The sequence below is a fragment of the Maylandia zebra genome, linkage group LG19 (assembly GCF_041146795.1).
Source record: "Maylandia zebra isolate NMK-2024a linkage group LG19, Mzebra_GT3a, whole genome shotgun sequence".
In the NCBI taxonomy this organism is placed as follows: Eukaryota; Metazoa; Chordata; class Actinopteri; order Cichliformes; family Cichlidae; genus Maylandia; species Maylandia zebra.
Genome location: NC_135185.1, coordinates 17382218 through 17400191, shown reverse-complemented (window position 1 = coordinate 17400191; position 17974 = coordinate 17382218). Strand labels below are relative to the sequence as shown.

At 42.1% G+C, this 17974-nt stretch overlaps 1 protein-coding gene across 5 annotated transcripts in view; it reads left to right on the top strand.

The window, feature by feature from the left end:
- daam2 (dishevelled associated activator of morphogenesis 2) overlaps nt 1-17974 on the top strand; it is a 113979-nt gene that overhangs the window by 52509 nt on the left and 43496 nt on the right. For all 5 annotated transcript variants that reach the window (XM_076877851.1, XM_076877849.1, XM_076877850.1 and 2 more), the window contains exons 3-4: nt 1818-1907; nt 16185-16259. In XM_076877851.1, the coding sequence (XP_076733966.1) occupies nt 1818-1907; nt 16185-16259 (165 nt within the window). The remainder of the gene's footprint in view (nt 1-1817; nt 1908-16184; nt 16260-17974) is intronic.

The following is a 17974-nucleotide window of genomic DNA, read 5'->3' as shown; positions in this document are numbered from 1 at the left end:
TCTGCGTCCTTCCTTCATCTGACTCCCCTTCCTTTAAACTTTTCCTCCCCTGGCACACAGAGACTCATTTCCTGGGCTCATATGCATTTCAAAAGGTGCAGGAGGCTCCTTGTACTGAGCTGAAGAATTGAGTAGAGCAGCAGGATGAATATTAAAACACTTGTCTGTGGGAAGGAGATTTAAATGTGGCTGTGTAAACTCGACTCATTGCTTAAATGTCTGTGTTGTTATAGGGATAAGGAAACAACAGGGCTTCTAGGAATGTGTCCTGAGGGACGGGTTGATTATATTATGTCAGTCTTTAAATGCTACTGGGCTGTTATGTTTGTTTATTCTTAATCACTGTTTTTCTGCACATTTATTCTTGATGAGCTGCAATAAAAACACGAGCCTGTTTTGAAATGTTGGGATGTGTGCTGTGGTGAATGTTAAAAAAAAAGGAACGCAATAGTTTGCAAATCATTTGGAAGTTCTTGTTTGTTTTCTTCAAGAACATAAAATGTTGACACTGGGGGAAAAAAAATTGCTGCCATATTTTGGAAAGTATTTTTAAATGTGATACTAGAACAAAACAACAAGGCAATAAAGGCTAGAAATGTCTGTATTGCAAACCATCACATTTTATCACTACATCCGCAAATGCAATGTCAACCTCTAGCATGGAAGCTCATCTGAGGCTCGTTTCGGGCCTGAGCTCATTTGAGGTGGAGGCCAAGTGGAAAACTGTCCTCTAGTCTGACCAACCAGAATCTTAAATTCTATTTGACAGTCAAAGATGCTGAAGAGAAGCAGAGCCTTGTTATTAGCTTACAATTCAAAGTGTACATTATGATTGTATGGGGTGGGGGTGGGTGTTTATGCACATTGAATGAGTAACTTGTAAATGTGCGAAGGCACCATTAATGCTACATGGCTGCCCATCCAGGTGATGTGTTTTTCAGGGATGACATTGTGTATTTGAGACATTCTGGATTTCAGCAAGACCATACAAAACCTTCTGCTTGTATTCCAACATGCATGGCTCTTCATTAAAGGAGTTCGAGTTCTAAACTACTTGCAATCCATACTTGCTTGTAAAAAGTCTGGCTGTGATAAAAACTGTGATAAAAAGAAGCAGCTGAAATACTATGTCAAATTGAATGGGGGGAAATTTGGCTAAAGAACTTCAGCAAATAGTCTCCTCAGTTCCCACTCATAGGGTATTATTATAAGAAGATGTGATGACATGTAGTGGGAAGCATGCCACTGTCCCTGTTACTGAAATATATCAGTAGCATCAAATTCATTCCAGGGATATTTTATTCCAAGCATATTTGCACTGCACAAGACATAATGTGGATTGCACAACACTGGTCACTATATTCTTCATTTCCAGTTAATACTTGTACAGCTGCTGTTATTGTGTATATATTTATTTATATTTCTTCATACATTCTTATATAGTTCTATATTGTGTATTTTGTTGTACAGTTATTTTATTTTCAACTTTAATTTATATATTTTATCTTATTCTTTCCCAGTTAAATTTACCCTTCATTCTAATTTGTGTTGTACAGTTATTTCATTTTTAACCTTAATTTATATTTTATTCCTTCCTAGTTAAATTTACCCTTTTTAATTTTTCATATTTATTTCCTATCTTATTCATAGCCTTTTCCTTTTTTGTTTTCTTTAGGTCACGAGCAGTTGTCCAAGCATTTCACTACATATTGTACTGTGTATGACTGTGTACGTGACAAATAAAATTTGAATTTGAATTTTGAATTCAAAACAAAAACAAACTTTTTTCCTTCTTTTTTTGTTGTTGTTTTTTGCAGGATGAGCTGGATTTGACAGACAAGAACCGGGAGGCCATGTTTGCTCTGCCCGATGAGAAGAAATGGCAGATCTACTGCAGCAAGAAGAAGGTGAGTTGGCCTCTGCCGTCCTTTTTCGTACATGGGCTCTGATCTTTGGCTGGCCCTATATTGACTGGCTGCCTGAACCCACAGTTTAGGGCTAAACTGTCAGCAGTGAATGTTATTGAAGGCAGCCTTTTAACAATTTTCAATCAGCTCAGCCACACAGGCCACCTCTTTTCCAGCTTCTCATTTCTGCATTGACGTAAACATATGGACATATTATGCCAGCTATAGATTGCACAATATTTTCTGCAGGTTGTGGTTACATGCCACAACCTTTTTAAGGCCCTAATTCTCTATACGCAAGCAAGCAATTTCCTCATGCTGCCTATGAATTGTCCTCATACCGTAGACCACAAGAAAAAAATGGTTAGCCCTCTCTTTCACCCCTTTCCCCTCGCCAAAACAACGCTCGTTTTCTTCATACCCTTTAGCGTGTCTCTCCACAACAACTCTGGTCTCACTTTGTGGTCAAACATCCACCAGGAAATTACATTGTGCTTTAGGAGAATTCAGCCCCATCTCCATCCCTCAATTGCAAATTGAATAAATAGTTGTAAACCCTCTCCTGTGTTTTTTTTTTTTTTTTTCTTTGCTGATTTGTTTTGTTGGCCGAGCGTTTGGTGTTGGAAGCAGAACTAGACCACTCCTTCCACTTTCCTGAGCATGCAAGCTTGACTTTGCTGATGTGATATGCTCTGACAACCTTTTTTAAAAGGGGTAAACACACTGCTTTGTGTGTGTACGCGTGTGTGTCTGTGCGCACCTGCGTGCGTAAAAGTCTCTGCTTGTATTGAGTTACTAGGAAAAAGAAGAGTAGTGGAACTGTGGTGTGTTCAGAGGGATGTCAAGGCGAGGATGGAAACTGGAGTACCGCGACAGTTTACAATGAAATGAAATGAAATGCCAGTTAAATTAATAGCAGAAGAAGTTGTAATCTTTTTATTTTTGTTATTATTGTTAAACCCTTATAAAACGATATTAAAGTCTTTATTTATTCATCTATCTATAGATGGAAGAGGCATATACAATACATGTGTATGTGTTATCATTAGGTTTATTTTTGTGTTCACATTAGTAAGGGCCAGTCATGAACTAGATCTGTGGCGTCTGTCGCTTCGGTCCTGAAGGGTGATAATCGGGGAATAACCTGGTTTGCCCACATCATCAGTGTAATTCCCCCTTCTTATTTCATCCAGTTGAAGGACCGATGAGCTGATGCCATGGCAAAGCATCTGCCATCTGTCCGTTCTGTCACAGTTCACAATAAAACTTGCACACACTGATCCCCTAATGGGTCTTCATCCAAACTGTGCTCTTGGTCAAGGTTACATCTCTCTTTTTATGGGGACATTTCCATTTTTTTCACAAGAATCAATACTTCTACAGTATTGGTCAGATTTTACTGAAACTTCCACATAATTATCATCAGAAGAATAAAATCATGCTCATAAGTGTGTTCACTAAGCTGGGAAAGTATTAGATAAGAACATTTGAAAAAGTGATACAGAAAATGAGATGTACATATGATTCCTGGTACATGTGTATAAATTCAGAGTTGAGGGCCATCAAGAAGCCATTCTTAAGGAAAGGAAGCCAAACTACACAAGAACAAAATGAAAGCAGCAGGTTTGACAGAGTGCTAAATACAAATGTGAAATTTTTGGTTTGTCGGAGTACGGAGGATGTAAGGAGAGAGGTACCACAGTGAGTGTGTACAGCCATCTGTAAAACATGGTGGAGTCTGTGTCGTGGTTTGGGGCTGCATTTAAGTCAGTGGCATTTGAAATTTTTTCAAAACTGATGAAATTATGACAATCAGATTTTAAGCTTCATTTTTCAGCATGACGACGATTCCAAACACACTGCCAATGCAGTAAAAAGCATATCTGAATAGAAAAAACAAAGGATTAACACTATCGTTGCTCAACCGGGCTCCCCACAGCTCAGATCTCAAAGGTATTGGAACACTGTGGGATCATCTTGACAGAGAGCAGAACAAAAGGCAGCGGACATTCAATAAGCTTTGACTGTTCTTCAAGAACCTTGAAGAACTAGGAAAGGAAAGGAAACACCCAGTGACATATATTTAAAATGCCATCTGAGTAAAACTGTAAAGATATGGGTGGTAGAGATAGTACATGTAGATCTGAGACCTGCCTGTATTCTTATTTGGTAGATCTACAGCAGTTGCTGTGCTATGATATCATATAAGATCTCTGATATAACCTTAGTATGCTTTGCACTTTAAATACCCTGCGTAGTAAGGAAAGATTTGAATTTCTGGCAGAATGTGAACCCACATAAAAGTTTTCTAATCCTCCGTATCAGTTATTGAATATCTCACAGAATAGCCACAGACATTTATAAGGATTCACTGTACAGTTGTAGAAGGCAGTAGAAACAAAGTGTTGGCAGCAGCCTGGGCATATTGGAACTCAAATGGTTTGCACTGTGCGGGTTCAGATGTAGGATATATTAGTTTGTCATTCCTCCCCCATCTCTGCTAGTCAGAAATAATTTCCTTTGTGAAGCTAAGGTAAAAAAAAAAAGAAAGAAAAAAGAAATCAGCTGTGTATCCAGGCCAGGAAACAGAGAGCAAAACCAGGGTAACACTGAACAGCGGAAAGCCGGAGGAAAATCCAAACAAACCCTTTATTCATGGATAGAGGCGGCATAATGGAGAATGAGGGGGAAAAAACAACTGGTGTGCAATATCAGAATAATGACGTGTGTGTGTGTGTGTGTTGCCCTCACATGCACGCAATCGCACAAACATGAACCACCATATAGGAAGGAAAAATTGCATGTTATTCAAACACAAGTACAACATACAGCGTTGCCCTCTGTTGCAGAGAATTACAGCATGACAGTGATTTAAACAGAGAGCAGAATTTCCCCTCAGTCTCCCCTCTGAGACAAACACTACTCCCCTTGTTTCCTCCGGCCAACTGTCGGATCCAGTTGTTGTGGTTAGATAACACTTGGAGGCAGCCACCGAGGGCACAACAGACTAACTTTGTTCACCTGCAAAACAAACCGGTTAACACATTTGCAGCAAACTGTAATTAACAGTTCCATTTTGGCACAGTCTTTTACTTCAGCTGAAGAACTGAAAGCTTCTTTGTGGGACAACAAATACGACTACGGGTCTAATAACAACAACAGATAGCCATGGATCACTTTACTGGGATCTCCTGTACTACAGCTTTCTCATGCAGTTATCTAATTGGGCAATGACTGTAATCATGGAGATGCAAGTCAGGAGCTTCAGATAATTACTGTTATTGCCAAATATCAGAATGAGGAAAAACATAGTGTTGTGGATAAATTTGACCTCTCCTGATGGCAGAAGCTCAGCCTGGTATCAACCTCTTGGCCTGTAGTTCATCTAATGGCCACTCAAGGCTAGCTCCAAAAGTGAGTCACTCCTAGGCTGTAGGCATCATGGGTGGTGTGGCACTCGGTGCTATTTTGACATGAGAAAACACATTTTCTCAGCAGCAGTGTTGGAACTGATGGCCTTAACGTGACCCTGTGAAATAACATCATTGTTTGTTGGTAAATTTAGGGCTATTCATTTAAAGATAAACTCAGTTTGTTATCACAGATTTCATCATAAATGCTCCTGCTGTGTAAACAGAGAGCTGAACGAGATCATAAAACAGACAGCGCCACACTTTTTATGGACTTGAACACTTGCGGTGAAATAATGAGATATATAAATAATGGAATTCAAAACATTATAGCGCAAAAATTTAGATTAATGCAACCTTAGTATTAATGTTAGGTGGTTAGGCACTTCTCCTGTAACAGGAACGTGCAAACTTTCATGAGCAGTGATCTAAGAGAATTGGACATAATTATGGTCTAGTGAAGAGTTCATCAGGCTTTACACTGATATCTCTGCTTCTGATCTCAGCCACCCAGTTGGCCACAGCTGGAGGTGCTGGGTGTTTATTGGTGTGTTTATCTGCAAAACATGGAGAGAGGGATTTGTTTTTGGTGCTGAGTACAAGTGAAACAGAAATGGCATGTGTAAATCCTTGAATAAGAGTACTGCATTCCTTGCTTGTAGTCGGGTTTGTGTGTGTGTATGCTTGTTTTTGCAAGCCTGACTTGTATCCTGCAGCCCTCAGGTACAGAACACGATGTAATATCCAATAGCTCCTGATAAGTGTTCAGTGCTGGGAGCCAAACAGGGTCTCCTGACTCCTATTAGCGCTGCACTGACACACAAACACACACTCACTCATGCTGTTTTCAGCTCATGATCACACAACATGTCCCTTTATCCGGGAGAAAACTAACAAAAGTAGTTACAAAACTGCTTTTGTTAACAAAACTGCCCTAAATTTCAATTAAATTAGGCTTTTCTGTTTGTTCCCCCAAATCACCCAGCTGGACGGTGTGCTATGATCTCCTGAAATGGCTTTCCCGTCTGTCTCCAATTATTAGCCACATGTGTTGAATCCCCATCACTTAATGTGACCCCAGGCGAAGAATTCTGCTTACTCTTAACATTTGCTACCTGCAGAAGTGTTACATAATCTTTCAGAATTCAATATCCTGTCCATTTCCTGCCTCCTTAGGTGAGACTTTATATCGCGGCTTCCTCAGATAAATATTCACCTCAGACCTACCGGTTCACTGGAATGTCGAATGATCCGCTCTCATTCCACGGGCGGTAACATATTGTCGTGACAGCTGGAGGAGAAAATATGGAGAAAATATTGACTCAAATAATTGCTATGGATAGACATGTAGGCATTAAGAAACTGCCATTGTAGTTACTGGGCAGCCCATCGCTTATGTCCTCTACTGTACATTACAGGAGCTACATGGAAAAATTCAGTGCATGCACTTATTTAATAACACTTCCTGCACAACTTCTGCCCCCCGCCCCCCAAAAAAATTATGATACACTAGATGAAATGGTGAAATAGAGATATAAATGTATATTTGATTCAGTGGATATGTCTTCGAAGCTTGACAACCCCCACCCACCCCCTGCAAAAAACCCAAAATGTTGCAAAGAAAAATGAATATGAGATGGAAACAGTTTGACATACTACTGAACACTTGAATCGACTGAGCTCGGCGAATTAACGTTTTTGCTGATGTTTTGTTGCAAAAAACACGTTTTGAAATCAGTCTTCTGCAGTGTGCTCCTTTTTGCTTATAAAGTTGTCTTTGAAAAAAGGGTATTTCACTCAGCACAGAGCTGCCTGCTGGTGCTGTCGGGATTTTGGATGGCTCATGAGAGTCCCCACATTATAGCCAGGGTCCCCCAGGGCCTCTCTGAGCAAATGGGAACAGAGTGTGAAGCGCCTCACAAGCAGGCCAATCGCCAGAGAAACTAGAGACCGCGTGGAAACATGTTAGCATGTCTCTGTGAGCCAATCTATAGATTCTGGCCCTGTCTCAGAACCAGAACAGTTGGACGGCATTTAAGTGAGTGACTGTGCCAAGATGGTTGCCAAAGCCAGGAGAAAATAGTTGGAAAATGTGAACATGCAAATGTGCTGTTGTCAGATGTGTGTTGGGCAAAACATGCGAACACGAGTGATGCTATCGGTTTGTCTTAGTTTGTAGCATGGTGCTATTTCTTTGTACCTTCCTCCCACACTCCTGCTTATCTTTAAAATTAAGAGCATTTGGTATAAGGTTGCCATTACACTTCAAAGTGCTTTGTTTTTAACTGTGGCCAATTGAGTATTTTGAATTCCACCCCCTGTTGTACGTGAAGTTCTGACTTGAAAGGTATATATGCATATAAATCAGTGAGCTCAATTATCATTGTCAGTGAAACTTTTTTAAGAGGTTTGAAATCTTAAAGACTGCTCGCTACATGACAGCAGGGAGGCTGAAATATGTAATTTCATCCTCTCTTTCAACAGGTGCCTCTGCAAACAGTACAGCCTGCCAAACAGACAGGGAAATAATCCTGAACGCTGGTTTTAGGCGGGTATTAGGGCCTTCAGAGAAACGATATATACCTCAACAGATGGTTGTAACAAGAGGAAAGGTTTACAGATACATACCTGATACACTGTTGGGGATTCCTGTCCTGCTATGCTTCAACCTGGGGTGTAAATCATAGTTAGTGTCACCAGACGTGGGTAATGTGTAAGTGTGTAACTGCCAGAGGTGGGACCAAGTCATTGTTTTGCAAGTCTCAAGTAAGTCTCAAGTCTTTATCCTCAAGTCTCAAGTCAAGTCTCAAGTAATGTCAGGCAAGTCAGAGTCGAGTCTCAAGTCACTGGTGTAAAAGTCCGAGTCAAGTCACAAGTCTGAAACTTTGAATTTCAAGTCCTTTCGAGTCTTTAAAAAAAACAAACGAAAAAATAATGTTGCAGTTATGCTAAATGTAAATATTAGACCATGTAATTTTAAAATCTGTGTTTTTCTCAACACATACAAAATAGTGAACTTAGAAAATATACACAAATTGTGAAATTGCACCTCTTTAAAATGCAGCTCAATTAAACTTAGCTCCAAGAATAATTTTCACCGACAGTTCTGAGATAAGCTGCATGTTATTCTTGGATGCGGTTGTAGGACCAGCTTTAAAATCACATGACAAAAATATCATACACATTAAAAAAAACTGTATCACCAACGTAGCCTGGAAAACATTTGCTAGTTAGATGAAGTCAGCTATCTAATCGTAGCATATTTATATGCATATTTATAATTATACGGTTCTTGGAGTGAGTGCATACACTCATGAAGTTTAATAACTTCAGGTCACTGCAACAAGCCCAGGTACAGTTTACCGACGGATGGGTGCAGGACCTTGAAATGCACCGCGTAGAACGAAAGACCATCGTACGTATCATAAGTTTACCAGTCTCACAAATCGTCTTCATAAATACACATTCGTTAACCGTTTATTAATAGGACCTTTGAGCTCAACGGTAATTAATTAGTAGTGGAAATAATTTCTGGTAGCGTCACAGAAATGTAGCAGTGACAATAATACTGTATGCTGTAATCGTACTGGGCAATTAGTGATACAAAAAACCTGTTTTATCCTGTGAATAAAAGTATATGTTTTTGTTAATGTACCATAATAACAGAAGCGAAACGCAATATTGTGTCAGGACAATTTACTATTTATGCACAATAAATAAAGGAGCATAGCGCGACAATTTCTGTTCAGCGCCAGACTTGCTTGTAACCTATATCACCAATTATGTTAAGAAAAATGACGCATTAACTACAACAGCAGACTGACCTTTGTGTAAATGCTTGGAGCAGACTAACCTGTGAGCTGGAGTGTTCTGGGACGTTATATTTGATCTTTGAATGGCTGCAATCCAGTCGCCTCTTTGTTACTTCGGAAACATGGCTCGAACAATTTCTCTTCAACGACGTAATCCGATAACAACCGATCTCTTTACCCGTCGGCTTCCCGTGGCTGTCATGCGACCGGCTATTGCAGTTAATAATACAACAGCTTCTTGACATTTTTGTGTTTCTTTTTATCGCTGTGTAACTGATTTTAATTGAAAGCCTGTGTGCGCTAGTACCGCTTGCCACGAGTTCCCAGAATCCTTTGCGGTTCTACCCGTGAATGACGTCACATTTTCAATCTCCATATAATATGCATGTTAAATTTTATATTTGGGGTAAAATATAAAGTCTTTTCAAGTAAACCGGTTCAAGTCCAATTCAAGTCCCAAGTCATTGGTGTAAAAGTCCAAGTCAAGTCACAAGTCTTAGAACATTTTTTCAAGTCAAGTCTAAAGTCATAAAATTAATGACTCGAGTCTGACTCGAGTCCAAGTCATGTGACTCGAGTCCACACCTCTGGTAACTGCTGCAGCAGAGTGATGGAGTTGACCTTGAACTGCTGCGACTGAGTACACGGCTGGAATGTTTTTACCAAGGAGGGGACCAGAAGATCACTTGCATACAAAGATGTGCACTTACTCTCAGGGATTTGGGGTCACTTAGGAATGTTGTTGTTGAAAGAAAAACATCAAACTTGCATGTTTTTTGGCTGGGGAGACCTAAAGGAAACCACTGCCGTCACAGGGAGAACATCTGGTTCAAATGCAGAACGTTCTCAATATGAGGGAACAGTGCTAATAAATCATTTTAATGACATATGTAGGTAGATGTAAATATTAAAAGTCCAGATGCATATTAGGCTCCCTTACATCATTAGAAAAGCTGAATTCTTTGCTTATCATCTCAAATTATATTACCTTAAAAGTCACGAGACTATTCTTTTTCTAAGAAATGAAACTATTCCTTTGCTTTGTTAACACAATGTGCACTACTCACTTTACAGAACAGCATAAACTGGCCCTTACTGATACAACAAAAAAGGCTAAGTGAACATTAGGAAAACCTAAAACTGCTTATCTATTTTTCTCCACACAATCATCTCTGGACTTTACAGAGGATGGTCCAAAGCAAAGTGAGTGACAGTCCTCGGGTCCTACTAACTGTACCAGCCTGGGTATTGTTAATAATCATGCCCATCCCTTTATGACCACGTCGTGCCCATCTTCTGATGGCTGCTTCCAGCAGGATAACAAGTCACAATGCTCATGTCATTTCAAATGGCTCACTAGACTGCAATTCAGTAGAGCACTGTTGGGATGTGGGGAAACAGGAAATTTATATCATGTTTGTGCAGCCAATGGAAAAAATCTTGGGGGAACGTTTTCAGTATCTTGTTGAATCGATATCATTAAGAATTACTGCAGTTCCGAAAGCAAAAAGGGAGTTTGACTTGGTACTAGTGTGATGTGTCTGTGAGATCAATCAAGAATATTTAATTTGGGCTGGTCTATAGCTGAACCCTCAAAGATGCTCTATATGCCCAACAGTTTCCAGCTTTTTTAAAACAAAGCATAAGAGTAATTTTAACGTGTATTAAGCAAACTTGCATTAGTAAAGACAGCATGTCACTGGCGCCCATTAGTAATGCATCCTAAAATTGGGCTTATGGGAGTTTTACATAAACGATTTATGATGAATGACTTTATTAAACATTAACAGCAGGTTTGATGATATCTTGCTATATTTGTTTCAAAGCAAAGACATTTAAAAGTGACCCCAGACATTTGAGTAGTAGTGTAATGCAATAAGCACATTCATGCAAATGTTTACTCATGAAGACAAACACAATCTTCTCTTTCATATCCAGAGCCTGCTGTTCGCACCATTCAATGGTAATGAGCACTAATCTAGGAAGTCTGGCGTCTTATCACAAGGTTTTAAACAGTCATCAAGTGTGATTAACTTCCAGAATGATTTGATCAAGCAAGCAGAGCACAAGAACAAACTTACCATCACTTCACCTCTTAGAAATGTCGTGAAAGGGGCAGAAAATTGAGGAAGTGTGTGCACTGATATGACTAGACTGGCCGAAACAAACCTCATGCTGTCACTATTTTTCATTTGTCCAAAAACACGACGCAAATTATAGTACTTTACTTTAAGCTCATGAAACTGCCAAAGTAAATGTTACATTGGACCGTTTTTGAGGGTGTGTTGACGACTGTTATTCGGCTCGAGGGTCAGAAGGAGGCAGTTAAGTTGTTAATCTCAGCGTCAGGATCTGTCTGGCATCGCGTCCTGAATGTGTCAGCAGAACACTGGAAAACACAGTCTGAGTAGCACACTGAGTGCTATTGTTTTTGTTTTAGCCTAGCTTTAAATCCATGTTGGCAAAGAATGCTGGGGATCAGAAACAATGGTTATTATGAGGCCTGAAATCCACTTTAACCAAACTTAGACATAAGTATAGCTGCTAGAGCGTATGCGATTCATAAATAAGTGGAAATGCTGATTTTGCAGCTCTTTTTTATGCCCACATTTGAGCTTCAATTAGTTTCTGTAGATAATAAGAGGATTTTATATCTGGTGTTGGTCCCAGAAAAGAGTTTTTGTGGCTTAATCAACAGAAATGGGGCCACCATGCAAATATTGAAGCAGCATTTTAAATTATGGAGGGAATGGGTACTATAAAATATAGGGGGTTTTTTTTCACATCAGGAAGGAACACAGAGACAACTGACTGCTTTCTACTGCAAGAATTCCTTTGAAGTTAATAAAATTAGACCGAAAACAGACAAAGCATTAACTTTTTTTTTTTTTTTTAATAGAATTTATTCTTAAACTGATTTACGGCCTTGTAAAGTTGTATTCTTTTGTATTGGATTTATGCAGGTTTAATACCTTCATGTGCAGAAAATCTGCCTATGTGAACCTCTCTAATGCAGTGTTTGACCCTGCATAAAAAATCATTAAAAACATTTTCCCTGAAATTTGCAGAAGAAGAAAAATTCTAATATCCATCCATCCATCCATCCATCCATCGTCATCCGCTTTGTCCGGGGTCGGGTCGCGGGGGCAGCAGCCTAAGCAAAGAGGCCCAGACCTCCCTCTCCCCAGCCACCTCCTCCAGCTTGTCCGGGGGAATACCAAGGCGTTCCCAGGCCAGCCGAGAGATATAATCTCTCCAGCGTGTCCTGGGTCTGCCCCGGGGCCTCCTCCCGGTGGGACATGCCTGGAACACCTCACCCAGGAGGCGCCCAGGGGGCATCCTTGTCAGATGCCCGAACCACCTCAGCTGGCTCCTTTCGATGTGGAGCAGCAGCTGCTCTACTCTGAGCCCCTCCCGGATGGCCGAACTTCTCACCCTATCTCTAAGGGAGAGGCCAGCCACCCTTCGGAGGAAGCTCATTTCTGCCGCTTGTATCCGCGATCTCGTTCTTTCGGTCACTACCCACAGCTCGTGGCCATAGGTGAGGGTAGGGACGTAGATCGACCGGTAAATTGAGAGCTTCGCTTTTACACTCAGCTCCCTCTTCACCACGACGGACCGGTGCAACGTCCGCATTACTGCAGCTGCAGCCCCAATCCGTCTGTCGATCTCCGGCTCCCTTCTCCCATCACTCGCGAACAAGACCCCGAGATACTTGAACTCCTCCACTTGGGGCAGGAACTCATCCCCGACCCGGAGTGGGCACTCCACCCTTTTCCGGCTGAGAACCATGGCCTCAGATTTGGAGGTGCTGATCCTCATTCCCGCTGCTTCACACTCGGCTGCGAACCGTTCCAGTGCGAGCTGGAGGCCTTCACCCGATGAAGCCAACAGAACCACATCATCTGCAAAAATCAGAGATGAGATTCTGAGGCCACCAAAGCGAAGGCCCTCCGCCACTTGGCTGCGCCTAGAAATCCTGTCCATAAAAATTATGAACAGAACCGGAGACAAAGGGCAGCCCTGGCGGAGCCCATCACCCACCGGGAACTAGTCCGACTTATTGCTGGCAATGCGAACCAAGCTCTTGCAACGGTTGTATAGGGATCGAATGGCCCGTAGCAATGGGCCAGACACCCCATATTCCCGCAACACCTCCCACAGGACACCCCGAGGGACACGGTCGAATGCCTTCTCCAAGTCCACAAAACACATGTAGACTGGTTGGGCAAACTCCCATGCACCCTCAAGTATCCTGGAGAGGATAAAGAGCTGGTCCAGTGTTCCGCGACCAGGACGAAAACCGCATTGTTCCTCCTGTATCCGAGGTTCGACTAACGGACGAACTCTCCTTTCCAGCACCCTGGCATAGACTTTCCCAGGGAGGCTGAGGAGTGTGATCCCCCTGTAGTTGGAACACACCCTCCGGTCCCCTTTCTTAAAGATGGGGACCACCACCCCGGTCTGCCAGTCCACAGGTACTGCCCCTGATCTCCACGCAACATTGCAGAGGCGTGTCAACCAGGACAGCCCTACAACGTCCAGAGCCTTCAGGAACTCGGGGCGGACCTCATCAACACCAGGGGCTCTGCCACCAAGGAGTTGTTTAACTGCCTCAGTGACCTCGCCCCCGGAAATTGGCGGGTCATTCCCCTCATCCCCAGACTCTGCTTCCTCCTCGGAAGACGTGTCAGTGGGATTAAGGAGGTCCTTGAAGTATTCCTTCCACCGCCTGACAATTTTCTCAGTCGACGTCAGCAGCGCTCCGCCAGCACTATACACAGTGCAGGTAGAGCACCGCTTTCCCCTCCTGAGACGTCTGACGGTTTGCCAGAATCTCTTCGAGGCAGTCCGAAAGTCTTTTTCCATGGCCTCTCCGAACTCCTCCCACACCCGAGTTTTTGCTTCAGCCACTGCCCGAGCCGCATTCCGCTTGGCCTGTCGATACCTGTCGGCTGCCTCCGGAGTCCCACAGGCTAACCAAGCCCGATAGGACTCCTTCTTCAGCCTGGTGGCTCCCTTCACCTCTGGTGTCCACCATTTGGTTCGGGGATTACCACCACGGCAGGCACCCACCACCTTGCGGCCGCAGCTCAATGCAGCAGCTTCGGCAATGGAGACGCTGAACATGGTCCATTCGGACTCAATGTCCCCGGTCTCCCTCAGAATGCTGTTGAAGCTCTGCCGGAGGTGTGCGTTGAAGATCTCGCGGACTGGGGCCTCTGCTAGACGTTCCCAGTACACCCTCACTACGCGTTTAGGTGCACCAGGTCTGTCCAGCGTCCTCCCCCGCTACCTGATCCAACTCACCACCAGGTGGTGATCAGTTGACAGCTCAGCCCCTCTCTTTACCCGAGTGTCCAGAACATATGGTCACAGGTCTGCTGATACGATTACAAAATCGATCATCGACCTACGGCCTAGAGTGTCCTGGTGCCTAATTCTAATATTTATGTAGATATTTAAAATATACTTTAAGCTTTGGCAAAAACGTTATCATGCAAAGCTGTTCAAATTTGAGTTAATTCGGCACACTTTAACTTTCCAACTATTGTTGGCATACACACAGTAACAAAAACAACAATAATGCTCCACCAGTACACTAGGCTTAAGCTAAATAAGACCAGATGTGAATGAGGAACGTGGTCTCTGTACTCCCCCTTGTTTTGTTTGTGGCATCATGCATCCTCGAATTGGCCAGGACAAATTGATCTCAGGCAGAGCTATTTGAAAACAATTGTGCTGCACACTTCATTCCTCTGGGCAGTTCTTCTTTTGAATGAAGAATCTGAAATGTTGTGACCTAATTATTATAGACTGGCATGCCTGATCTATTTAGTCTTCATGTGGATGTTGACGTTTGTGGCCGAGGTAGAAAACAAAAGGGAGGGGCGGGCACAAACAGGAAACATATGGTCCCCAGTGTGATGATGTCTTCTGTGGAAAAGACACATGATTGACAGAAGCAAAAATATTCACTCAGATTATTAGTATTATTTTTTTTTAATATTTTCAAAAACTCATAATCTCATATCGCATACCCTACCCAAGAGGCTTTAGCTTGCCCACAGTTGCTGGGGATATGCAAGCCACTTTACAACCCACCTCCACCCCAGCAGTTTCTCTCTTAATTAATGCCATGTCTGTTGTGTTTAATGTCAGCTTTAGCTGCTTAGTTGGCAGCATTAATCAGTGGAAATAATATCTCACTACACAAAGTATCTGTCCTACTGATAATAACTTCCTTTCCTGACTGATGGAAAATAATATTGATATAATAGATGTGTTTCTTCACAATGCTTGGCTTAATAATCCAAATGTGGATCTAATAAATAAACTGAACTTTAAAACCAGCTGACTCTGGTTAAGTTTACTTCTGCACCCTAACTACCAGTATCAAGCTTTACTCATAGCTGTTTAGACTTGTTGCTGAATATGAGGCGTTTTCAGACGTTTTGTGCTAATTTAGCAGAGCCAACATGCTTAAATGAAATGCATTTGATTAGTGATTGTAACGTCTGTTCAGAAAATGATGGTTTGTGTTGGTAATTGTCATAACCAGTCATTACCATTAGTGAGTTGGCTGCTGCATTTCTAAACACCAGCTGCAATTGTCAAAGTAACAAAGGGTCTGTCTCCTATGGTAACTGGAAAGAAGATTTCAATTCAATTCAGATTTATTTATACGGCCTAAATCACAACATTTGCCTCAAGATGCTTTATATTGTAAAGTAAATAATAAATAAACAATAAATGGAAAAGTGCTTTTACATCGCAATATGATGCAAAGTGGAGGAATAAAATGCATAAAATATATTACCAAGCAACTACCATTAGCATACCGTCAATGCTTTGATAACCCAGGGTCTGCTGCCGGTGCTCAGGCCAGCTGACTGACATCTGAAATCTTGATAAAAGGAGCAAGAACCAACATGCTTAATTTTTGCTTCATAAAAAGAAATGGAATTTCTAACTGTGATCAGCATTTTAGCTTTGTGGGAAAGCGAATGTTTTTTGACTTGGTATTAAAGCACTTTCTTTGTGTCCATGTGCAGGAGCAAGAGGACCCCAACAAGCTGGCCACCAGCTGGCCCGACTACTACATCGACCGCATTAACTCCATGGCGGCTGTAAGTTAAACTGATTCTCCACTATTTTTAAAAAAGATAAGAGAAGACATATTCTGCTTTTGCTTAGTTTGCATCATATATGTACCAGGTACTCTCTTTAAACATCTGTCATAAAATGCCATAGAAATGGTTGTATGATGGTCATCTCAGGAATGCATATTACCCTAATAACTACCATTCAAGCATTGTGTTTGTGAGGGGCCAAATCTGCTTGCTTCCGACCACGCATGAAAAATATCAAGGGCCTATTAAGGGAACATAATAAGTCCCCTTTACAACAGCTTTAGGAGCATTGATGGTACTGAACTCTAGTTAATGCAGACCCCACAGAGGTCACTGTTCGCTCAGCCGTTCTCTCTTAGATATCTTGGCTGGCGTTTTATCATCTCCCTGCTGACTGCTTGTTATATTCACACGAGCACATTCCTTCGCTGTGACCCCAGCATTCACACACACTGCGATGACAAACAGGCCATTTCGGCGCTCAGCAGTTCAGTCAGTGGGAAATACTGTCAGACACATGGAGCAAAGCCAGGATGACAATATTCGTTAGTTCTAGACCGTGTGTCTGCCAATAAAAACGGTGTGATACCATCGCAGAGTTCGCTTCTGCTGTGATCCCCATGTCGCTTTAGACAGAAGTGTTGTTATATGATGTTGTATTATATCAAACCGACTGGTTCGTGCCAGCAGCCTCTCACCCCGAGTCCTTCTGTGAACGACAAGCTGCCTCCCAAATGTTTTGAGATCTTAAAACATGACATTTTAAGCGAGTCTCTTGAAAGGTGACACATAAGCACAAAATGTAGAGACTAGCCAAACCGTCCGACATGTTTGCATTCATAAATCTTTCCAGTGTGAGGTAGAACAAACGGTTGAACCTTAGCATACCATAAACACCGAGCTGAAACGTAACGGCATTTAATATCTGTTTATTGCCCTGCAGTTTGTCGAGCGTAGCTGTCGTCGGTTGCAATTTTTGCAGCTGTTTTTGTTTACTGCCTCCACTCCAGAGATGAGAACTGCTTCTGAACAGCACACTGCTACCTGAGCTGAGCGTAGAGGTCTGGAGAAACGATTTTTCAGTCTCTTTAAGGCTCAGACGCTTGACAGCACGCACACACACTCACACAAACCGTATTTTAAGTAGAGCAGGGAGAAAGTGCTGATTTGTGAGTTGCCAAGAATTTGAAATCCACCAGGGCTGTAGTGGAGCCACTGTGCTATTAGGTGTCAGACGCTCTGTCAGAGTTATGTTTCAGATGTTCTTTTCCTGTTTTTCCTGCAAAACACGGTGATTTTAAAAAGTCTACTGTACAGTACCAGAAGTTTTAAAAAGTTGACATCTATTGAAAATGCGGCCGCCCTTGCTTGAGACTTTTACAAAAAATGTGTCTGGAATAATATCAGGGAGAAACCTGGTTTCAAGCACAGTAGCGTCAGCTAATATTACATCAGTGGGTGACATGCATGAAAAAGATTTTACAACTTGTAGCAGTCTCCTTTTTGCACAAGCAGACCTACTTTAAGCTCCATTATTCACCGTTCCTCAGACTGATTTCCTCCCCTTCCTCTCCAACTGCATTTGGTCCACCACGGAGCTCCAAACGATCTTCAACATCATTTTAAAATTTGGAGGCACTCCACTCCTACCCCGTGACCTCATGTTTTGGCTCCGGCGCGATCTCACCGGGGTCGGCCCCTACACAGTAGCT